General features: G+C 36.4%; 4 protein-coding genes across 4 annotated transcripts in view; 3 read left to right on the top strand and 1 right to left on the bottom strand.

The window, feature by feature from the left end:
- The first annotated feature begins 2,604 nt into the window (after nucleotides 1-2,604).
- Nucleotides 2,605-3,360, top strand: LOC111425327 (COMM domain containing 10 protein valette). The gene is made up of 2 exons (XM_023059286.2): nucleotides 2,605-2,720; nucleotides 2,769-3,360. Exons 1-2 carry the CDS (start codon nucleotides 2,689-2,691, stop codon nucleotides 3,328-3,330), a joined length of 594 nt encoding a protein of 197 aa, XP_022915054.2. The 5' UTR covers nucleotides 2,605-2,688; the 3' UTR covers nucleotides 3,331-3,360.
- Nucleotides 3,361-3,709: 349 nt separating this feature from the next.
- LOC111425195 (major facilitator superfamily domain-containing protein rtet) lies at nucleotides 3,710-5,525 on the top strand. The gene is made up of 4 exons (XM_023059047.2): nucleotides 3,710-4,119; nucleotides 4,289-4,630; nucleotides 4,686-5,103; nucleotides 5,157-5,525. The coding sequence occupies exons 1-4, from the start codon at nucleotides 3,796-3,798 to the stop codon at nucleotides 5,378-5,380; spliced, it is 1,308 nt and encodes a 435-aa protein (XP_022914815.2). The 5' UTR covers nucleotides 3,710-3,795; the 3' UTR covers nucleotides 5,381-5,525.
- Nucleotides 5,526-8,339: 2,814 nt separating this feature from the next.
- Nucleotides 8,340-12,109, top strand: LOC111425194 (cortactin binding protein N-terminal like nausicaa). The gene is made up of 6 exons (XM_023059046.2): nucleotides 8,340-8,702; nucleotides 8,785-8,886; nucleotides 8,941-9,635; nucleotides 9,684-9,850; nucleotides 9,906-9,985; nucleotides 11,619-12,109. Exons 1-6 carry the CDS (start codon nucleotides 8,541-8,543, stop codon nucleotides 12,021-12,023), a joined length of 1,611 nt encoding a protein of 536 aa, XP_022914814.2. The 5' UTR covers nucleotides 8,340-8,540; the 3' UTR covers nucleotides 12,024-12,109.
- A 2,199-nt stretch (nucleotides 12,110-14,308) lies between these two features.
- The window catches only part of LOC111425414 (zwei Ig domain protein zig-8-like), a 129,752-nt gene continuing 120,707 nt past the window's right edge, over nucleotides 14,309-23,353 (bottom strand). Inside the window, exons 3-5 of the mRNA XM_023059411.2 lie at nucleotides 16,625-16,993; nucleotides 16,002-16,301; nucleotides 14,309-15,945 (exon numbers count right to left, since the gene is read on the bottom strand). Coding sequence (XP_022915179.1) covers nucleotides 15,782-15,945; nucleotides 16,002-16,301; nucleotides 16,625-16,993 — 833 coding nt within the window. The 3' untranslated portion in view covers nucleotides 14,309-15,781. The remainder of the gene's footprint in view (nucleotides 15,946-16,001; nucleotides 16,302-16,624; nucleotides 16,994-23,353) is intronic.

The following is a 23,353-nucleotide window of genomic DNA, read 5'->3' as shown; positions in this document are numbered from 1 at the left end:
CTGGCTACTTTCTGCTTACTTTCTGGCATAAAATCTTCAAGAACTATTTCTTCAATTATAGGAAGAACTAAATTATTCGAGCGATCACAGTTTAAGATGCTAGAAAGCAAGTAGAAAGAAGTCGTGGATATGCTAAATAGAGGTTCATATCACTGGTTTCTTTCTGCTTACTTGCTGGTATAAAATCTTCAAGAACTTTTTCTTCAATCATATTAAGAACTTAAATTATTGGAACGATCACACATTAACGTGCTAGAAAGCAAGTAGAAAGAAGTCATGGGGATGCTAAATAGAGGTTCATTTCTATGGCTTCTTTTTGCTTTCTTTCTGGCATAAAATCTTCAAGAACTTCTCCTTTAATCATATTAGGAACTGGTAACGTGCTAGAAAGCATGTAGAAAGAAGTCATGGGGATGCTAAATAGAGGTTCATTTCCCTGGCTTCTTTTTGCTTTCTTTCTGGCATAAAATCTTCAAGAACTTCTCCTTTAATCATATTAGGAATTGGAATTATTGGAACGAACGCACATTAAAGTGCTAGAAAGCAAGTAGAAAGAAGTCGTGGAGGTGTTAAATGAAGCTTCATCACATTGGCTCCTTTTTGCTTACTTTCTGGTATAAAATCTTCAAGAACTTTTTCTCCAATTATAGTAAGAACTAAATTATTCGAACGACCACACTTTGTGATGCTAGAAAGCAAGTAGAAAGAAGTCGTGGATATGCTATATAAAGGTTCATATCACCGCTTTTTTCTGCTTACTTTCTGGTATAAAATCTTCATGAACTATTTCTTCAATCATAGGAAGAACTAAATTATTCGAGCGATCACACTTTGTGATGCTAGAAAGCAAGTAGAAAGAAGTCGTGGATGTGTTAAATAAAGGTTCATATCATTGGCTACTTTCTGCTTACTTTCTGGCATAAAATCTTCATGAACTATTTCTTCAATCATAGGAAGAACTAAATTATTCGAGCGATCACACTTTGTGATTCTAGAAAGCAAGTAGAAAGAAGTCGTGGATATGCTAAATAAAGGTTCGTATTACTGGCTACTTTCTGCTTACTTTCTGGCATAAAATCTTCAAGAACTATTACTTCAATCATAGGAAGAACTACATTATTCGAGCGATCACACTTTGAGATGCTAGAAAGCAAGTAGAAAGAAGTCATGGATATGCTAAATAAAGGTTCATATCACTGGCTACTTTCTGCTTACTTTCTGGTATAAAATCTTCAAGAACTTTTTCTTCAATCATATTAAGAACTTAAATTATTGGAACGAGCACACATTAACGTGCTAGAAAGCAAGTAGAAAGAAGTCATGGGGATGCTAAATAGAGGTTCATTTCCTTGGCTTCTTTTTGCTTTCTTTCTGGCATAAAATCTTCAAGAACTTCTCCTTTAATCATATTAGGAACTGGAATTATTGGAACGAACGCACATTAAAGTGCTAGAAAGCAAGTAGAAAGAAGTCGTGGAGGTGTTAAATGAAGCTTCATCACATTGGCTCCTTTTTGCTTACTTTCTGGTATAAAATCTTCAAGAACTTTTTCTCCAATCATAGTAAGAACTGAATTATTCGAGCGATCACAGTTTGAGATGCTAGAAGGCAAGTAGAAAGAAGTCGTGGATGTGTTAAATAAAGGTTCATATCATTGGCTACTTTCTGCCTACTTTCTGGCATAAAATCTTCAAGAACTATTTCTCAATCATAGGAAGAACTAAATTATTCGAGCGATCACACTTTGTGATGCTAAAAAGCAAGTAGAAAGAAGTCGTGGATATGCTAAATAAAGGTTCATTTCACTGGCTACTTTCTGCTTACTTTCTGGTATAAAATCTTCAAGGACTTTTTCTTCAATCATATTAAGAACTTAAATTATTGGAACGATCACACATTAACGTGCTAGAAAGCAAGTAGAAAGAAGTCGTGGGGATGCTAAATAGAGGTTCATTTCCCCGGCTTCTTTTTGCTTTCTTTCTGGCATAAAATCTTCAAGAACTTCTCCTTTAATCATATTATGAACTTAAATTATTGGAAGAAACACACATTAAGATGCTAGAAAGCAAGTAGAAAGAAGTCGTGGAGGTGCTAAATTGAGGTTCATTTCCCCGGCTTCTTTTTGCTTTCTTTCTGGCATAAAATCTTCAAGAGCTTCTCCTTTACTCATATTAGGAACTTAAATTATTGGAACGAATGCACATTAAGATGCTAGAAAGCAAGCAGAAAGAAGTCGTGGAGATGCTAAATTGATGTTCATTTCTTTTTGCTTTCTTTCTGGCATAATGTCTTCAATAACATCTTCTACAATCATATCAGGAACTTGCATTATTCGAACGATCACACATTAATGATGCTAGAAAGCAAGTAGAAAGAAGGCAAAAAGGTGCTAGAAAGAGGTTCATCTTTGTGTTTTCTTTTTGCTTTCTTTCTATCATAATATCTTCAAATGACATTTATTTGGACCATGATTATGCTGAGAAGTCAGGAAATTGCGCAGTTAAAAGGAAATATACAGAAAAAAGGATTTAAATCGTATTTTAATGATGCCCTGACATCTTGCGATAATAAACTAAACTTCATTTAACTTAACCTCTCTTACAAGGAACAGATAAAATCCTATAAAATTGTGTTGGGATCATAACAACCAAATTCATTTCTATAAACTGATTGATTAACCTCAAAAAAATGTCTCTTCCTTGGATAACAATAAATAAAAAGTAAGTAAAATTAACGCAACAATTTTTTTAACTTACTCCTTTAATTAGACTTTTAGAAGGAATTGCGTTAATAAATTTGCTCTCGTCCCAAAAATTTAAGATCCTTCTTAAACGAATATTTGAGTCAGATGAATCTGCTCCCTTTACACTTGGTGAGATTAAAAAATTAGGGAGTTTACTTCAATTAGAAGAGGAAAAATCCATCCTTTTGGTGCAATCTTTAACTCACACATGGAATCAAGCTGTAAAATTTATTCTAAAACCTGTAGATCTACAAAAAGATCTCGAGCTAGTTTTGAAATTGGATACAGAAAAAGCTGAAGAATTCACAAAGATGTGGATCGAAAGGATTAAAGGCGATTGTGGCGATTTGAATAAAAGGAAGAAGTTAAATGGGGTTTCTTGGCAAGTTAATTTGCAAGCTGCCACGAATTATTCGCCCAAAGAAATAGTTCCTACTGTTAAATTAAAACTACAACTTAGCGATATTATTAATAGTGAGTCTACTGAGAATGTTGTATTTGATTTAAATGAAGAGGAAATTGTCAGTTTGTATAATGCCATAGAAGGAGTTCAAATTAAAATAGATGAATTACAAAGTTTATCCTAAAATGACAATAAAATGATATTTATATTTTTATTTGGTTTATTTTTATTAAACATTAATGTCAAAGTGACGTTTAAAACGTCAAAATGATTAAAAATTAACCTTAAACTATCAAAATGACTTATTTTTATATCTATAAAATAAAAGTTTTATGATCCAAACGAAATTCTAACCTATCTTTTTAACGTAAAGTGTATGAAATCCCGGAAAGCCAGAGATAAGGTTTAAAACGGAACGCGAATAAAATCATGTACACAGATAACAAAATCAACGAAATCCAATTAGAAAAAGGAAAGAAACGAAAATCGCTTTGGGCGTGTATTTAATGACCTCGTTGAGGAAATAAACCGGTAAATTAGAAAGTATCACCACTTTCATCTTCATCACACACCACATTCATTCTTCATCGCATTGTGATCCAAAGAAACATGTGATATTAGTGCTGATATACAGAAAAAGAAGTACACGATGACCCAAGAAAAAGTCAACCCCACCGTTTACGTCGTTTTCATATCCTTATTACTAGATTTACTCGCATTTACAATGATTTTGCCGCTTCTACCCTCTTTATTGGATCATTACAAAGCCAAAGACACCATCGGATTATATTCTTGGCTATCAAAACAAATAGTTGTCTTTCAAGAACTCGTCGGAGCACCGGAACGCTTTAACTCAGTTTTATTTGGAGGATTTCTTGGATCTATGTTTAGTTTTTTACAATTTGTTGCTGCCCCTATTGTTGGGGGAATTTCTGATGTTATTGGAAGAAGAAAAGTTATGATTACTTGTTTGGTATGATCGAATTAAATGTTATTTAGATTTTTATTTAATTAATATATTATAATATATAAATATATATTATATTAATATATATATAATATAATATGTTATTAATATTATTAATATATTATTAATAATATAATTATTAATTAATATATAATTATTTTTTTTTTGTTTTTAGGTCGGAGTGTTATTCTCATATATTTTGTGGGCTTTATCATCGAATTTTGCTATTTTTGTGTTTGCAAGATTTATTGGGGGTATTAGCAAAGGAAATGTGTCCTTAAGTATGGCTATTATCACTGATATATCTACTATGAAAACGAGAGGGATTGGGATGGCTCTTATTGGAATTGCATTTTCTTTGGGGTTTATAATCGGTCCTGTTATTGGTGCTTTATTTGCCGTTTGGGCAAAATCTAAAACTGGGGATTGGTACATTTTACCAGCGTTATTCGCAGTCTTCTTAGCGCTCAGTGATCTTGTTTTCTTTATTTTATTTTTTAAAGAAACTTTGCCAAAGGTTTAATTTTATTTATTTTATTTTATATATTTAATTTATTTATAATTTTTTTTAGGAGAAACGCGCAAATAGTATAAAAGAAAGCTTAAAAAACGCAACAGCTTTAATTAATTTAAAACAACTTTTCGATTTTACACCTGTTACGGGATTAAATGAGCAAGATTTCAGGAAATTAAAACTCCTGGGGATCGTTTACTTCGTTTATTTGTTCATTTACAGCGGATTAGAATTTACTTTAACGTTTTTAACTCATCACGTCTTCCATTACACCTCAACTCAACAAGGAATGATGTTTTTCTCTATTGGTTTAATCATGGCGTTAATTCAAGGCGGATATGTTCGCAAATTACCGAGTAATAAGACCAAGAAAACTGCTGTTAACGGGTTATGGTTAATTATACCTTCATTTATATGCGTTGGATTAGCGTCGTCAATCCATCTTCTATATTTAGGGTTATTTTTGTTTGCTGTTTGTAAGTTAATGTTGAGAATTAAAAAACTATTTTTATTTTATATTTTTTTTTAGCCACAGCTCTTGTCGTCCCATGTTTAATGACGATGGCTTCTGAATATGGCTCGGTGCAACAAAAAGGGACTGTAATGGGTATATTTCGATCCCTGGGGGCTTTAGCGAGAGCCTTAGGACCAATACTTGCGAGTGTATCATTTTGGAGTGTTGGTTCTACAATTACTTATCTCACCGGCGCAGTATTTTTGCTTTGGCCTGTATTGAAGCTGAAGAAATATTAGCAAATTTTGTTTAAAATAAGAAATGATCTATTCTAACAAAACTAGTCTGTTTTTATATGATGTATTATTAAAACAGTATAATAATAGGTTAAGACAAAATCACATTAAGTTGTCCTAAGCATAAGAAATAAATTATTTATATATTTTCGTTGTTTTATACTTATTTAAGGGTGTCCTTTGTGATCTGGGAGCATCCCCAGAAGTTACTTCGATCGTGTGCCACTTGAGGTGGAGAATTTGGACCCAACCTCGCCTCATAAATTAATCTATAAGGGAGTCTATAATATTAATTTACTTGATTTGATGTATCAGCACGAAATCGGCAGATTTAGAAAATTCTAGCACGTTGTAATCGATTTTGTACCTTTATTAAGATATATAATGAACGATTTCGCCTCAAATCGCCGAGGTCGCTTGCGGGCGAGGCGCTTGATTTGATATATTAACACAAAATCGTCAGCTTTGGAAGATTCTAGCGCCTCGCCCGCAAGCGACCTCGGCGATTTGAGGGTAAATGTCTTCTTGTAATAGATTTTGTACCTTTATTAAGATATACAATGAACGATTTCGCCTCAAATCGCCGAGGTCGCTTGCGGGCGAGGCGCTTGATTTGATATATCAACGCGAAATCGTCAGATTTGGAAAATTCTAGCGCCTCGCCCGCGAGCGACCTCGGCGATTTGAGGGTAAATGTCTTCTTGTAATAGATTTTGTACCTTTATTAAGATATATAATGAACGATTTCGCCTCAAATCGCCGAGGTCGCTTGCGGGCGAGGCGCTTGATTTGATATATTAACACAAAATCGTCAGCTTTGGAAGATTCTAGCGCCTCGCCCGCGAGCGACCTCGGCGATTTGAGGGTAAATGTCTTCTTGTAATAGATTTTGTACCTTTATTAAGATATATAATGAACGATTTCGCCTCAAATCGCCGAGGTCGCTTGCGGGCGAGGCGCTTGATTTGATATATCAACGCGAAATCGTCAGATTTGGAAACTTCTAGCGCCTCGCCCGCAACCGACCTTGGCGATTTGAGGCAAAATCGTTCATTATATACCTTAATAAAGATACAAAGTCTCTTATAAGAATTAATTTGTTTTCAAATCGCCGAGGTCGCTTGCGGGCGAGGCGCTTGATTTGATGTATTAACACGAAATCGTCAGCTTTGGAAAATTCTAGCGCCTCGCCCGCAAGCGACCTCGGCGGTTTGAGAGTAAATGTCTTCTTATAAGAGATTTTGTACCTTTATTAAGATATAAAAGAACGATTTCACCTCAAATCGCCGAGGTCGCTTGTGGGCGAGGCGCTTGATTTGATATATCAACGCGAAATCGTCAGATTTGGAAACTTCTAGCGCCTCGCCCGCAACCGACCTTGGCGATTTGAGGCAAAATCGTTCATTATATACCTTAATAAAGATACAAAGTCTCTTATAAGAATTAACTTGTTTTCAAATCGCCGAGGTCGCTTGCGGGCGAGGCGCTTGATTTGATGTATTAACACGAAATCGTCAGCTTTGGAAAATTCTAGCGCCTCGCCCGCAAGCGACCTCGGCGGTTTGAGAGTAAATGTCTTCTTATAAGAGATTTTGTACCTTTATTAAGATATAAAAGAACGATTTCGCCTCAAATCGCCGAGGTCGCTTGCGGGCGAGGCGCTTGATTTGATATATCAACGCGAAATCGTCAGATTTGGAAACTTCTAGCGCCTCGCCCGCAACCGACCTTGGCGATTTGAGGCAAAATCGTTCATTATATACCTTAATAAAGATACAAATTCTCTTATAAGAAGTAATTTGCTTTCAAATCGCCGAGGTCGCTTGCGGGCGAGGCGCTTGATTTAATGTATTAACACAAAATCGTCACCTTTGGAAGATTCTAGCGCCTCGCCAGCAAGCGACCTCGGCGATTTGAGGGTAAATGTCTTCTTGTAATAGATTTTGTACCTTTATTAAGATATACATATAAGGAACGATTTCGCCTCAAATCGCCGAAGTTGCTTGCGGGCGAGGCGCTTGATTTGATATATCAACGCGAAATCGTCAGATTTGGAAAATTCTAGCGCCTCGCCCGCAAGCGACCTCGGCGATTTGAGGCGAAATCGCTCCTTATATACTTTAATAAAGATACGAAGTCTCTTATAAGAAGTAATTTGCTTTCAAATCGCCGAGGTCGCTTGCGGGCGAGGCGCTTGATTTGATGTATTAACACAAAATCGTCACCTTTGGAAGATTCTAGCGCCTCGCCCACAAGCGACCTCGGCGATTTGAGGGTAAATGTCTTCTTATAAGAGATTTTGTACCTTTATTAAGATATATAATGAACGATTTCGCCTCAAATCCCCGAGGTCGCTTGCGAGCGAGGCGCTTGATTTGATATATCAACGCGAAATCGTCAGATTTGGAAAATTCTAGCGCCTCGCCCGCAAGCGACCTCGGCGATTTGAGGCGAAATCGTTCCTTATATATCTTGGTTACGATACAAACTCTCTTATAAGAAGATATTTATCATCAAATCGCCGAGATCGCTTGCGGGCGAGGCGCTTGATTTGATATATTAACACAAAATCGTCAGCTTTGGAAGATTCTAGCGCCTCGGCCGCAAGCGACCTCGGCGGTTTGAGGGTAAATGTCTTCTTATAAGAGATTTTGTACCTTTATTAAGATATATAATGAACGATTTCGCCTCAAATCGCCAAGGTCGCTTGCGGGCGAGGCGCTTAATTAGATGTAATCGTCTGCTTTAGAAAATTCTAGCGAAAACAGTATAATAATAGGTTAAGACAAAATCAGATTAAGTTGTCCTAAGCATAAAAAATAAATTATTTATATATTTTCGTTGTTTCATACTTTTCATACATCATTTTTGCTTTATTTTGATATTTCCCCCCTTAAAGAAAAATACTAGAATGAAATTCAAATTGATTCAAGTTGGCAATCTTAAAACGAAATATTTCCCCAAGTGAAAAAATCGATCGCTATAATATTAACCTATATTTGTATTTTTCATTGTCAAACGTAGGAATGACGATGTTTGTGTAGCCGCTTAGTGATTAAATTAGTGTTAATTATGCCGAATAAGGTGTTGAAAAGATTGCGTTGAGTCCTGCGTGGTGTGATTTAGGGGCCCTAATCGCCGGTTCAAACGTTTTAATTCCAATATGGCTACTAATAACAACCAGAATGGTTGGTTAACTGGCCTCAACATCGGCATCGGGGGCCCCCTGACCGTGGTCCCCGAACAACAACAATCCGGGACCACATCTGAAATGAATCAATTCGAACAAATCGATCGGAACGCGACCGCCAGCAACACCCTAAAGGTTGTTTACAATAATTTAAGTTTTCAACACCCCAGTGCTTTGTTTATTGCAATAATTTTAAAAATTTTTTCATTTTCTTCAGAGAAATCCTAAAATGGAATTGACCAAAACAGATCTACTTAAACTTGTTACTTGTTTCGAAGGAGAAATTCAAGCCAGGGACATTGCTATAGCAGCTTTAAAGGTTTGTTTAACCAAAACACATCATTAAATAAAATCACATTAATTTCAATTTCAGTCTGAAAAATTAAAACAAGTAGTTAATTTGGGTCGTTATCGTCCGGCTGTGATGTCAGATCCTTACACAGCGCTTTTACGTGATACAATAGCAGATACCCCATCTTCAAAGCTTCCATACAGTGAAAAAGAAATGCAAGAAGCAGCAGATGCTCAAATACAGGCGTTAGAGCAATTGGCAATGCAGCAACGTCGAGCACATCAACACATGGTGAATATCCTTAAAGATGCCGAGGCGAAACATAAGAAAGTCATACAAGAATTGGAAGAAGAAAAATGTAAACATGAACATGATACAGCTCAAGGAGACGACATCACATACGGCTTAGAAATGGAAAGAAGTCGATTAAAGCAAGAACTTGAAGTGGAAAAATTAACAAGAAAAAAAATGGAGAAAGAGGTTAAAAGACAACAGGAGTTGGCAGATGAAGAAAGAGCAAGGCAAAAACAGATCGTTTTATTACTCTTGGGTGACAGGAAAAGGGTGATTATTAAATACATAGAAGAAAGAAGGCGGAGCGAAGACTTAGCGCAGATTTTATCAGAGGAAAAAGCTAGAATCGACAGTATGGCGGAAGGTTTAGAAGAAGAAAGCAAGAAATCTTTACGAATGGAAGCCGAGTTAGAAAAACAACTTCATCTATTCGATTCGGAAAGAAAAGCTTTAAAATCTTCTTTATCAGCTGCAGAATTAAAGTAAATCACGCAATATTTATTTTACAAAAATACAAAATTTTCTTATAGGTGCCAAGAACTTGAAGGTGAACTTCAAAAACTTCGTACACTATATGAAGATGTTTTAAGAACTCGAGCCAGAGATCCTGGTGATACAGCTGTACCTATGACTAGTAGTGTTGCAAAAGCTGTTCAACCCACAGCCACTGTTTCTAGTGTTCCTGTTTCTGGACCCAGTAAGCATCTCAATATAATTTAAACTATTTATACAGAAATTTTTTTTATTTTTAGCTACAGGAATCGCTCAATCTGTTACACCAGGGCAAGCTTTACGTCAAACTGCTGTTGCTCCAGTTATACCAGCTTTAAAGGTACATAATATTAGATATAAATATGATGTTAAGGCTCAAATTGAAACATAGATGGAAAACTAAAGATAAAATTGGTGGGAAGTTGATTGATTATTCTTTGCTGCGTTATCTTTTCTATTATTAACATTGCTGACTACTCTGTTTTTCTTAATCTGGTTCTCGTTCATGTTCCTCTATGCAAAATTCGAAGTTCCATCTCATCACTTGAACTTGTTCCTGAAGAAGGTTGCAACATCCAAGGCATACAAGTTATGATTTTGATCATAATGTTTGTCCATTTAAGATCTGGTTATACCCTGACATACATTCAGTGGGGCGTTTTTTTACTTGTTACAATAATATAATAGTAAATGTGACTATGGGGATGATTGTTTGAGAACAACTGCAGAAACAATTGTAGATTGAGGCTGACTTTGATCATGTGGACTGTATTTCACCAATTTGAGGTGGAGAATTCGGACCCAACCTCGCCTCATAAACGTCTATAATAATATTAAACTATAAGGGAGTCTGTAATATTAATTTACCTGATTTGATGTATCAATACAAAATCGTCAGGTTTGAAAATATATAGCGCCTCGCCCGCTAGCGACCTCGGCGATTTGAGGCGAAATGTCTTCTTGTAATAGATTTTGTATCTTTATTAAGATATATAAGGAACGATGTCGCCTCAAATCGCCGAGGTCGCTTGCGGGCGAGGCGCTTCATTTGATATAATAACACGAAATCGTCAGGTTTGGAAAATTCTAGCGCCTCGCCCGCAAGCGACCTCGGCGATTTGAAGCGAAATCGTTCCTTATATATCTTAATAAAAATACAAAGTCTCTTATAAGAAGTAATTTCTTTTCAAATCGCCGAGATCGCTTGCGGGCGAGGCGCTTGATTTGATGTATCAACACGAAATCGTCAGCTTTGGAAGATTGTAGCGCCTCGCCCGCAAGCGACCTCGGCGATTTGAGGCAAAATCGTTCATTATATACCTTAATAAAGATACAAATTCTCTTATAAGAAGTAATTTGCTTTCAAATCGCCGAGGTCGCTTGCGGGCGAGGCACTTCATTTGATATATTAACACAAAATCGTCAGGTTTGGAAAATTCTAGCGCCTCGCCCGCAAGCGACCTCAGCGATTTGAAGCGAAATCGTTCCTTATATATCTTAATAAAAATACAAAATCTCTTATAAGAAGTAATTTCCTTTCAAATCGCCGAGATCGCTTGCGGGCGAGGCGCTTGATTTGATGTATCAACACGAAATCGTCAGCTTTGGAAGATTGTAGCGCCTCGCCCGCAAGCGACCTCGGCGGTTTGAGGGTAAATGTCTTCTTGTAATAGATTTTGTATCTTTATTAAAATATATGAGGAACGATTTTGCCTCAAATCGCCGAGGTCGCTTGCGGGCGAGGCGCTAGAATTTTCCAAACCTAACGATTTCGTGTTGATATATCAAATGAAGCGCCTCGCCCGCAAGCGACCTCGGCGATTTGAAGCGAAATCGTTCCTTATATATTTTAATAAAGATACAAAGTCTCTTATAAGAAGTTGTTCGCTTACGAATCTATAATGGAGTATATAATATTAAATATGTTTTGGAATATTCTATATATATATTAAAAACTTTTATTTTATTTTAAGGGTACAGCGTCAGCTGTAGTTATTCCATCAGTACAATCTCAATCATCGAGGACATCGTCATCTAGTAAACAGTCGACTTTTCATTCTCAAATTCAAAGTAATGTGGCACCGGCAACACCACCAAAAAAAGGTATGGTGGCGTCCAGAGGCGTCCCTCCGCCGATTCCGCCAAATAAACCAGTGATTCCTACTAAGCAATCATCGTCGCGGCGACCGGAAAGTTCGGAATTGGAAAAGAAGAAGCAGGCAGCTCCTCCGTCGGCAGGTAAAGATGGTAAAGATTCGGCGTCGGAAGGAGGAGGTGGCGGCAGGTCCGCCGCTTCCGGCATAGAAATGCTTGTCGGCCAAGAATTGGCGGACTACCAACAAGTGTTCGTTACAATGGCGACTAGTAATAGTACTTAAATTGACTTAAAATTACCGGGTGGTTAATGAAAAATAAAAAGAAAAAAAAATGAGAAAAAAGTTTTTAGTAGAATTTTTTTATTTGGCTTTTTGTTAATGAAAATTTAGTGATTTTTTTTCTTTTGAATGTTTACAGACCTATCCACAATACTGTGATAGAACTCGCTCATCAGCGACTCTTTAGCAATAAAGAAAAAATGTATAAGATCTTATACAAAAAAATACACCACAATATAAACATACACGATTGAAAATAGAACACTCCAAACTTCATGTGATAAAAAAAATAAACAAGGAAAGATTCGATGTTGCAAAAACTTTTTTAAGTGTCATTTTAATTTTTGAAACATTATAACTAATTATTTATTGTACTTTCTTATTAATTCGAAAGAATTATATTTGTGGTTTTAAAAATTGTGATCGTTATTAATCTGATTTAATTAATTTAACAATTAATAATCTCGACCAGGTACGAATAAAACACTCATAACGTCGCTAACTGACGTTTAAAAAATGTAGTAACATAGTGAATTTAGGTTAGGATTAGATTTATTTATTTATTTTTTGCAACTATTATCAGGCTGCATTAATAAAAACCCTTCTCAAGCTTTACTCAGATACTTAATTGTAGGTTTGCTCTAGGAACGAATAGAAACAGTTGTAACTATTTCTAACCGTTACAAGCACAAATCTAATATATATTTTTTTTCGTTTATGTTTCGGATTTAACCCAGTTGCGTTTGTTTACAGTATTAGGAGTACTGCAGTCAATGTGTTAAATGTACTATTAATTAATAAATTAATTTTAGATACTGTATTTGCTGCATTTATGTGAAAATTTGCTGTAGTCTTAGGGTTGTTTTAGCAACTGTAAAAAGCGCTGCTACAACAATCCTGTTTTTTTATTCACTTTTTTTTGTGAACAAAAATTTTTGCTTTACTGTGTGAAATTGTAAATATTTTCTTTTATTTTGTAAAAAAATAAAGTTTTATCACCTTTTTATTTTTTTTTATTTTTATATATTTTTTTTTGATAAATAAAAATCATATAAACTGCATTTAAAGTGTACAGTAGACGGTAACTTTTGAGATTGTATATACTTAAAACGATATTGGATTAAAAGATATACAGGATGTGAAAAAATTATGTGGAATAACTAAGAAAATAAGTACATAGTTTTTTATATAAATTCTTGGTTACTACACCCTGTATTGTTGTTCTTAAATCCATACTCTTTCTATCTACAAGGAGAAAAAGCTTTTTACTCCGAGTATATAGAAAAAACAAATATGGCCAGAGTAAAGCGTATTTTAATATATATTTTCTTTTTTTTCTCGAAACCTTGTAAAATAATAAATTAAAACCAGTGTATTGCGTTGCGATAATCTTTAAGTAAACGTTTTTTTAGTGGATATAATATAAAAAATAAGAGAGTTGTAAATAAAATAGACATTTAGAAAATTTGTAAATAAGTTTAGTAAAAAATATACCGGTATTATGATGTATACTACATAGTTGGATGTGTTGACATTAAAAAAAACCACAAAAGTAAAAGTTTAAATATTTACTTTATTTTCTTTTTATATCATCGAGATTGTGAATCGATACGAACTCATTTTATTGATTCAAAACCGTAATCAAAACATCAATAAAGAAATAATTTAACCGACACTTCTCTTTTATTTTCTTTAACAATTTTTTGGTTAAAATTAAAATTTCAAGTCAAAAATGTTTGAATTTGCGCCATCTTTGATTATATCTTAACGTTCTAAAGTACTTGGAGTATTAAGAGATAGGATCCTTTTCAAACTAACCGAAATTCTTAGATTTGGAAGATTCTAGCGCCTCGCCCGCAAGTGACCTCGGCGATTTGAGGCGAAATTATTCTTTCTATGTCTTAATAAAGACACAAAGTCTCTTATAAGAAGTAATTTGCTCTTGATTTGATATATCAGCTTTGGAAGATTCTAGAAATCGTTTCATCATCGTATTGACAGAGTTATATTGGGTTAAGAAGTTTGTATAAATGGGGCTAAATTTTATGTTAGCGCTACAAAATCACGAATTTTGTTGTTAAGTTTTAGCTTGTACAATAATTTAAGATTCAAATCAAAATAAGATTAAAATTAGGTGACATCTATTATTCAATGGTAGAATTAATCTTGTTTAGTTGAGTTTCAAACCAATTTTTGCTAAGGGTAATATCAATATTCGTTTATTTAATATTTGTTTAATTTAAAAATAATTTTTAATATAAAGAATAATTGGGAAATAAAACGCAGGATGAAACATCAGACTCTCTTTTTATTTCATAACGATTTATTTTAACAGAAAATTTGGGTTACAATTCCGACCTTACCTAAAGTACACTGAATGTTTATAGTGTAACAAAAAACACGTCGCCTACGCCTATATTATTCACAGTTCTCAGTGTAACAAGTTCACGTTTTCATGTTTTTTTTTAAATCCATTTTTCGTCAAAAATTCTCTCTAAGATATTCAAACTAACGGATGGAGAAGCTTCTTTTTTATATAATATATATTTGTGTGTATATATATTTACTTTCTTTCGTGTTCGAAACAAACCAAAAGTGTCTGTTGTATTTTATACATCGCGCACATCCTTGAATGATGATATATTGTTATATTTTATTATTATTAACTTTACATTTAGTTTTCTAACTATCTTAAGAATTTAATCACACCTTATGATAACGACTTATCGCCTGTTTTTTATTTTTGGGTACGGTATTGGTTAGGGTTAGGTGGGTTTTAAACGAATCACACAGTCCAAAGTGCGGTTACATGTCTGTATCAGCTTACAAGTTAATTCCTTAATAATTTTTATGTACACAACCGGGAACGCTTTCTTAAAAAAATAAAAACTGGAAAGTGTTCCCCACATCTATCGAGCATGTAATAGATAACAGTAAACGGAAATGTTTGGCGGGGAATGCGGGGTATGGTTCATTTTTTTTCTTTCCCTCCACCTTCGTTGTGATTTCTTGATGCTCTCACGCTTTACACAGCCGGACCCCAAACCACGTATCGCGCAAATATGCAAATGTATGTACAATCGGGGAAACGTGACGGGTTAATTGAAATTTTGTGCAATCCTTGCGAGATTGTTTGGAATTCTTGAGTGTGTCACCCGATAACGAAAATCTTTACAAACATTATGAAACTGTAAAAGCAGAATATTTTAAAATTGTAGGAAATATCGTTGGTATTGATTATGGACCCATATAAATTTGTATCGTATAGTGTGTATGTTGAATATAAATCGTTCTAGTAACACAAATTTGAGAAAATAAGATGAATATTTTTTTTATTATTTTCATTGTTTTCTGGGTGGTTGATTCGGAATGAAATTAATTGATATGTTAGAGTATTTCAATAAGGAGTGCACAGAATTTCAATGGCTGTTATAACCAGGAATAGAACGTTTCTTTGGCACAAGTATATTAGAGCACCAATCGTCATAGCGCGATCTAAAACGTTCGGTACTATATAAGCCAAATGAGGAGCTGAACACCGAATACGATCGTCAGGTCCAAACGCTTACCAACGAAAAACCGTCAACAACAGTCGTAAGCGAAACTGAACCGCAGCAACAATGAATTTGAGCAACCTTTGTACGTAGATTTGAGAACAACATTTAGATTTGATACTGTTTTGTTTTTTTTTTCTGAAAAAGTATACACAGTAAAAAAGTCTACACTTCGTTCTGTTCTCGCGCTGTGTCTCTACTTAAGTCTTATGTCACTAACAGCTCGGCAACCACCGCAACTGTTATTGCAATCAGGAAAGCAAACTTTCGAGAAGTACAAGCCGTCAACCCCAGGCCCATGGACAAGTGAGACCATCCAGGAATCGGAGATGCTCCATTTTTTCCACGTTGCATAGCTGCTGGATGTTCACCTAAACATTTAAATAAAATTTTTTATTAATTAAAGACAATTTATTAAAAAACGCACCGTTTAAGACGTGAAGTAACACGCTAGCAGAATCCAAATTTGATGGGCTACAAGTATAATTTCCAGAATCTTCAAGTCGAGCATGATAAATAACGAGTGTGCCGATGGTCGTATCTTGCCTTATCCTTTCCATATTGATGTCTAAAACCGATCTGTCATAATCCAAAACGCGCTCCTCATCGTGGTACCAAAAAATATAAGCAGGTTCCTCCAACGATTGCGTAATGACGCATTTTAAGGTTACCGGGCTACCAGTTCTTACGTAGATGTCCGATTCGCCCATTATCTCGATCTTGGGAACTGCAAATTGCGTTCGTTTTCATTCCACGTTCGTAGCTTAAGAAAGGCTATTATACGACGAAAGTTCGCAAAGAGAAGAAAAAACTAAGCGCGCCAGTCACTTCTCCGAACAAGTTCGAGTAACCTTTTGTTTTGGCGTCATTAAAGGACACCACCCTGAAACCCACGTTTGCCAACGATTTACACCGCAACTGTCCTTTATCGAACTACTACGAATCCCACCCCGTCTTTACAACGAATTGGAAAACGATTTTCTATTTTTAGACTATTACTTTTAAATTCTCTCTGCAACCTTTTCTTTTTAAATAAAAATTTTGTCTTACCCACAACATTTAAAGTAATGAAATGACTCATTTTGGGTTCGGTGCTAACTTGACATTCATATTGGCCGGCATCTCTAGCTTGAACGTATTTGACTTGAAGTGTCCAGGTGTCGGTTGGTTCGACGAGAAACGCTTGGAAGCGATCGTCAGCGATGAAAGTGAACCGATCGACGGTGAGAATATGAGCATCGCGACGCCGGATCCATGAAACGGACTTATTTCCGAGTTGTTTTACCTTGCAAGGAAGGTATGCGTGAGTGCCTAGCTGGGTGGTGATGTTCGTTGTAGTAGATGGATCGAAATAGGGTCCCGTATAGAGCCCGGTGAATCTCTTCTTCACAGCGTGGGCTGCGTGACCTCCCGAAAATACTATAAAAAAGAAGAAATAACACAAATTAAATAATTTATTATAGTCTTTGTTGAGGACACGTTCTGCTAATGGTACTGCTTTTATGGTAATTGCTAATTTTGTTCGGGGCTTTTGTCATTCGAGAGCGATTCATCCAAAAATTGCCTTAAGAATTGCTTGGAATCGCGAAAGTTTTAGCCAATTTTCGTTCGTTCGTTTTGTTAATCGAAAGCAATTCTCCTTTAAAACTTTTATAGTGTTGAAACATTTAAGTGATTTACTTCATCGATATTAATTACTTAGCGGGAGATTTTGAAGTAACCGAATACGCGTAAATCCATGTGCGTACAATGCTGTTGTTTGGTATTGATTTAGGAAATGCTTTGGTGGAAGATAGGATTGCTCTCCCACTGACAAAGAGGACACCGATAACGATCCATCCTTGGATATAAAGAAGGAGTTCGATATTTTTCCGCTCGCGGATATGTATATTTATAAGTCAGTCGTATGAAATTGAAATCCCCTTGTTTTTGAAATCGGCTCGCTCCGATTGGCCGAGCGCCAGCTGACGTCAGGCGCGGACTGAAAAAACGACCGAAGTAGTAAATCGTCAAAAGAGGGCCGTTAGGTATAAAACGAGCGCAAAAGCTGCACCCCAACTATTGTTATTCCAAGTTGAAAACGTTTTAAACCCCGCTTTTAAGATGATTTAAATTTGTTTCAAATTTACTCTAAAATCATCTCGTTGTTAATAACACAAAGTGATTTTAAATTAAAATCATGTACAACCGACTAAACGGTTTTAAAATGGTGTTGCAAATCATGTGAAATAGTCTGTTTAAAGTCTACTAGATGGGTTATGTAGTTTGTCGGTGATATTGCTTGAGGTCGAGAGAGAAAGAGCTTTTTACTAAGTGGGTTAATCGGGGGATGCTAACGAAATTTGTTGCGCGAAACCGACAATCGATGCGCGCATACATCATGTGCGCGAAGAACGAAAAGTAAACAAACGCAACCCACAAATTTAAGTCGATTCGTTCTTTTTTTACGACCAACAATCGGTATAAACAAACACTCCGTCTAATCAATTTCTCTACCCCTATTTATTTACTTAAAAAAAGCTTTAGCAAATCGTTTCTGTTTTTCTGGCCTTTCCGTCTTTCCCGATTTATTATTCCCCGTTGCAATTAATATTATCGCTCCGAAGCCAATACCACGTGATAGATATCGTTTTCGCGTCGATCAACGGAAACGAATTTCGAATTCCGCACGATTTCGACGTTTCTAATTTCAAATCGCGCGGCCGCTTTGTCGGGGATTCGTCGCTCCAATTACCGGCTCAACTAAGGACAAAAGCACTCCCTGGCTCAGATTACTACTACGCCGTCCGACGTAAATCATCGTTTTACTCGCATTAATGATGCGCAGCGCGAGAACGATCGACGGCTGCTGTCCTACTAATGTCGTCCAATCGTCAATGTTTCGAATTAGCAACGTCGTGCTATCACTAATAGCATTTCTAAATGTAATGTACCATTCAAAATTTTCAGCTAAATTAAATACATTAATATTTCGATATAACGAGATTCTATTCAGATCTGTATTTATCAAGTCTCAAAACTAAACCCAAAACTTTCTAGTTCTAGTTTTTGTTCAATGATAAATATACAACAATCTAACGCCTGAATAACAACTAAAACTAGAACTAACACTAGACCTAGAACTAGAATCATTCGGGTTTAGCCGTCTTTAGAGACGTGCGGCTAAACCCGAATGATTCTAGTTCTAGGTCTAATGTTAGTTCTAGTTCATTGAAAAATATACAACAATCTAACGCTGTATAGCACATAAAACTAGAACTAACACTATCACTAAAACTAACACAAGACCTAGAACTAGAATCATTCGGGTTTAGCCGTCTTGAGAGACGTGAGGCTAAACCCGAATGGTTCTAGTTCTCGGTCTAGTGTTAGTTCTAGTTTTACACTAGCACTATCACTACAAGACCTAGAATTAGGATCGTTCGGGTTTGGCCGTCTTGAAAGACGTGAGGCTAAACCCGAATGATTCTAGTTCTCGGTCTAGTGTTAATTCTAGTTTTACACTAACACTATCACTAGAACTAACACAAGACCTAGAACTAGAATCATTCGGGTTTAGCCGCACGTCTCTAAAGACGGCTAAACCCGAATGATTCTAGTTCTAGGTCTAGTGTTAGTTCTAGTTCATTGAAAAATATACAATAATCTAATGCTGTATAGCAGTTAAAACCGTCTTTAGAGACGTGCGGCTAAACCCGAATATTCTAGTTCTAGGTCTAGTGTTAGTTCTAGTTTTACACGAGCACTATCACTAAAACTAACACAAGACCTAGAACTAGAATCGTTCGGGTTTAGCCGTCTTGAAAGAGGTGAGGCTAAACCCGAATGGTTCTAGTTCTCGGTCTAGTGTTAGTTCTAGTTTTACACTAACACTATCACTAGAACTAATACAAGACTTAGAACTAGAAACATTCGGGTTTAGCCGCACGTCTCTAAAGACGGCTAAACCCGAATGATTCTAGTTCTAGGTCTTAGTGTTAGTTCTAGTTTTACACTAGCACTATCACTAGAACTAATACAAGACTTAGAACTAGAAACATTCGGGTTTAGCCGTCTTGAGAGACGTGAGGCTAAACCCGAATGGTTCTAGTTCTCGGTCTAGTGTTAGTTCTAGTTTTACACTAGCACTATCACTACAAGATCTAGAACTAGAATCATTCGGGTTTAGCCGTCTTGAAAGACGTGAGGCTAAACCCGAATGATTCTAGTTCTCGGTCTAGTGTTAGTTCTCGTTTTACACTAGCACTATCACTAGAACTAATACAAGACCTAGAACTAGAAATATTCGGGTTTAGCCGCACGTCTCTAAAGACGGCTAAACCAGAATGATTCTAGTTCTAGGTCTAGTGCTAGTTCTAGTTCATTGAAAAATATACAATAATCTAATGCTGTATAGCAGTTAAAACTAGAACTAACACTAGACCTAGAACTAGAATCATTCGGGTTTAGCCGTCTTTAGAGACGTGCGGCTAAACCCGAATATTCTAGTTCTAGGTCTAGTGTTAGTTCTAGTTTTACACGAGCACTATCACTAAAACTAACACAAGACCTAGAACTAGAATCGTTCGGGTTTAGCCGTCTTGAAAGACGTGAGGCTAAACCCGAATGGTTCTAGTTCTCGGTCTAGTGTTAGTTCTAGTTTTACACTAACACTATCACTAGAACTAATACAAGACTTAGAACTAGAAACATTCGGGTTTAGCCGCACGTCTCTAAAGACGGCTAAACCCGAATGATTCTAGTTCTAGGTCTTAGTGTTAGTTCTAGTTTTACACTAGCACTATCACTAGAACTAATACAAGACTTAGAACTAGAAACATTCGGGTTTAGCCGTCTTGAGAGACGTGAGGCTAAACCCGAATGGTTCTAGTTCTCGGTCTAGTGTTAGTTCTAGTTTTACACTATCACTATCACTAGAACTTACACAAGACTTAGAACTAGAATCATTCGGGTTTAGCCGTCTTGAAAGACGTGAGGCTAAACCCGAATGATTCTAGTTCTCGGTCTAGTGTTAGTTCTAGTTTTACACTAGCACTATCACTAGAACTAATACAAGACCTAGAACTAGAAACATTCGGATTTAGCCGCACGTCTCTAAAGACTAACTAAACCCGAATGATTCTAGTTCTATGTCTTGTATTAGTTCTGATGGCAGTGGTAGGTAGCGCTAGTTAGCATAAGATATTACTATGTTGTATATTTTTATTGAATTAAAACTAGAACTAACACACAAATTAAAAATATTGTGTTCGTTATATTCGAATTTCATTTTAACGAGGTCTGTTATATAGGGGTTTTTGCTGTAGATAAAATGTAGAGGAACTTATTTTAGTTTACTTTGTATTGTGATAAAAATGATTGAAGTGAATTTTTAATGATTGTTTTGGTCGTTTTTGATGTATATCAAAAGGGATGTTAACAGGTTGTTTTATTTTTGGTTTTGTCTTCGTCAAAAAGAGGAACGCAGATTGGCGTGCGAAGAGTTTTTGCAATTTCACTTCAATATTTATTAGATTTTTCGGTGCGCGACGGGACTATTGAGATTAAAGGGAACCGAGGGAACAAAGAATTATTTGTTGCGGCGGCGTTATCTTTTTTTCATGAAGCGCGTTGTCGGGGAGCCCGAAAGTGGTGGAAAAGCCGGCGCCGTATTGAAAGATATTCCTTTTGTACGTTATCTGGCATTCCGGTGCGGTGGGGGTAAAAGTGTGGCAAAAATAGTGGTGAATTTTAAGCGATTTTCAATTCGGCATGTTCAATATTGCACAGAGTGGCTGTGGTTCCCGGATCGCAGAGAGATATTTCCACTCGGAGGGTGCAGTAAATACGAGGGAAGCTCTCCTCAATCGGGTTCCATCCCTTCCTAGTCGGCGTTATTAAAACCGATTTATGAACACCAGGACGAGTTGTCTACCTGCTGTTCGATAGACGGCGTCCAATAACGCTGCATTCAAGTTTTCCGCAACGCTATCTTTCCAATGACGGCTAATTATAACAGTTTCCGAGTTTTGTTGATAAACAAATCACTCTCGCAACCATTAATTATGGCCGACTGGGAAGTTTTATTGAAAACCATCAATCTGGAAATCGAGATTTCGTCGAATGCCGATCTATTTTTTTATTTCGATGAAAACAACTGGCTGCTCAGCTCAAATTGGAAAACAAAATTGCGCAGGAATTGAAATTTTCAAACAATCCGACTCTGTAAGCTTTAGAAGAAGTGTCGTAATCTCGGGCGAGACCCTTATTGAATCCGCCGCCGTGACGAATGCCTCCGTTTTGCCGGTGCCATGGCTAAGGTTGGATAAGAAAGGGTTACCTCGTGTCATGTATTTGTCACTGGGGCTTAAGGTAGTTAATTAGTTTTAAAGGGGACCGATTTCAAGAAGGGGGTCCGGATAATAGATGGTCAGCTGTCGCCGAATGCGTATTGAGTTCAGAGTGCGAGACTGAAGAGCCCCCGTGGGACGTCCCTTGGAAATGGGCGGAGGTGACGCTGTGTACACACACTTCCACCTCGGTTTTGCAAATAGCCCTGCGAATGGACGCCGAGATGTGTTTCAACGCAGATCCGATGATAGCTATTTCAACGATGGGTGCCCTTGTCTAAACAGACTTTTATTCCTAGTTGTCTCTGATTACCCCCTTTAATCTCCCTTCCACTTAATCAATACTTAATGATGGGAACTACATCTCTCAAAGTAGGGTTCTTGCAAATAATGAATTCATTTCCATGTAACAATACACAACTTATAGCAGCAAGATTTTAATTCCTTCATATTCTCATTAGGGGAGAACGTTTCAGATTGCGATTTACTAAGAAGAAGGGAGCAGAAATGAATCGATAAATTGCTTAAAAAGAGAATGCTTTATCCTTCTCTAACACGTGCAGATGGTTCTAAGGAAAATTTAATGACTCCGAATATAAACCATTCAAAAATTATTTTTACTTGACTACTAATACAATTTTGATTTTCTAGTAGAAGCAGATTTCTAGTAGAAAGTGAATATATGACTGGAATCAACAATTAGTATCCAGAATCCAATATTTCCAGCATTTGACGCGTCACTATATTTAATCTAATATACCATTTTGAAGTGCAAAATTCCAGAAAAGAATGAATTTAATAAAAAGGATAATTTTAAATTTAATATCTCGACCATATTAAATGAGTAGCGCAAAGATAGCGTTGACTGATAGACTTACAATCGGCGATTTGACGTCGAGATTCGACGACGTGTCCAATAAAACCATCTAGCGCGAACAGAATTCGGATCGGGATGTTACAAGGGAGTAGGGCGATCGAGTAAGGTCTAAAAGAGAGTAGTAGAGTAGAGTAGAGGAGAAACTCGGAGAAGTCAGAGTGCGAAACACTAGTAGTCGAACTTTTCGGTCGAAAATCGATGGCGAGCGGCTGCAAGAAGTTGGCGATACTGACGAAACAGCGAACCGAATCGCTTCTACTACAATTAACGGCCGTTTAGAGACGCCGTGTCGAGTTGTAAAGCGAGTTGGTGAACATGGAAATCTGACGGGGTGATGAAAGAACGATATAGAACCCGAAAATAGCGAACCGCACTCAAAGGAATTGGGGCGTTTGAAAACCATCGTAAATGCTATGTAATTTAGATTGCGTAACGAGTAATACCGTGTAAATTCGACCACACTTATGTGGATTGGTACTTTTTAAAATACTAAATGTTATTAACTGAATGTTTTATATATATACTCATAACGGTAAATAAAATATAAATCTAGTTATCTCAAAAATTTTAATA

This window comes from Onthophagus taurus, chromosome 8 (assembly GCF_036711975.1).
Source record: "Onthophagus taurus isolate NC chromosome 8, IU_Otau_3.0, whole genome shotgun sequence".
NCBI classification, from domain to species: Eukaryota; Metazoa; Arthropoda; class Insecta; order Coleoptera; family Scarabaeidae; genus Onthophagus; species Onthophagus taurus.
Note: the sequence above shows the minus strand (reverse complement) of the source record. Positions and strands in the feature narration are given on the sequence as shown.

Coding starts and splice junctions, on each gene's coding strand:
- LOC111425195 (XM_023059047.2), top strand. CDS start 3,796: ATGACCCAAGAAAAAGTCAACCCCACCGTTTACGTCGTTTTCATATCC. Junction 4,120..4,288: donor AAGTTATGATTACTTGTTTG/GTATGATCGAAT, acceptor TTTTGTTTTTAG/GTCGGAGTGTTATTCTCATA. Junction 5,104..5,156: donor GTTATTTTTGTTTGCTGTTT/GTAAGTTAATGT, acceptor ATTTTTTTTTAG/CCACAGCTCTTGTCGTCCCA.
- LOC111425327 (XM_023059286.2), top strand. CDS start 2,689: ATGTCTCTTCCTTGGATAACAATAAATAAAAA. Junction 2,721..2,768: donor TGGATAACAATAAATAAAAA/GTAAGTAAAATT, acceptor TCCTTTAATTAG/ACTTTTAGAAGGAATTGCGT.
- LOC111425194 (XM_023059046.2), top strand. CDS start 8,541: ATGGCTACTAATAACAACCAGAATGGTTGGTTAACTGGCCTCAACATC. Junction 8,887..8,940: donor TTGCTATAGCAGCTTTAAAG/GTTTGTTTAACC, acceptor TTTCAATTTCAG/TCTGAAAAATTAAAACAAGT. Junction 9,851..9,905: donor TGTTCCTGTTTCTGGACCCA/GTAAGCATCTCA, acceptor TTTTATTTTTAG/CTACAGGAATCGCTCAATCT.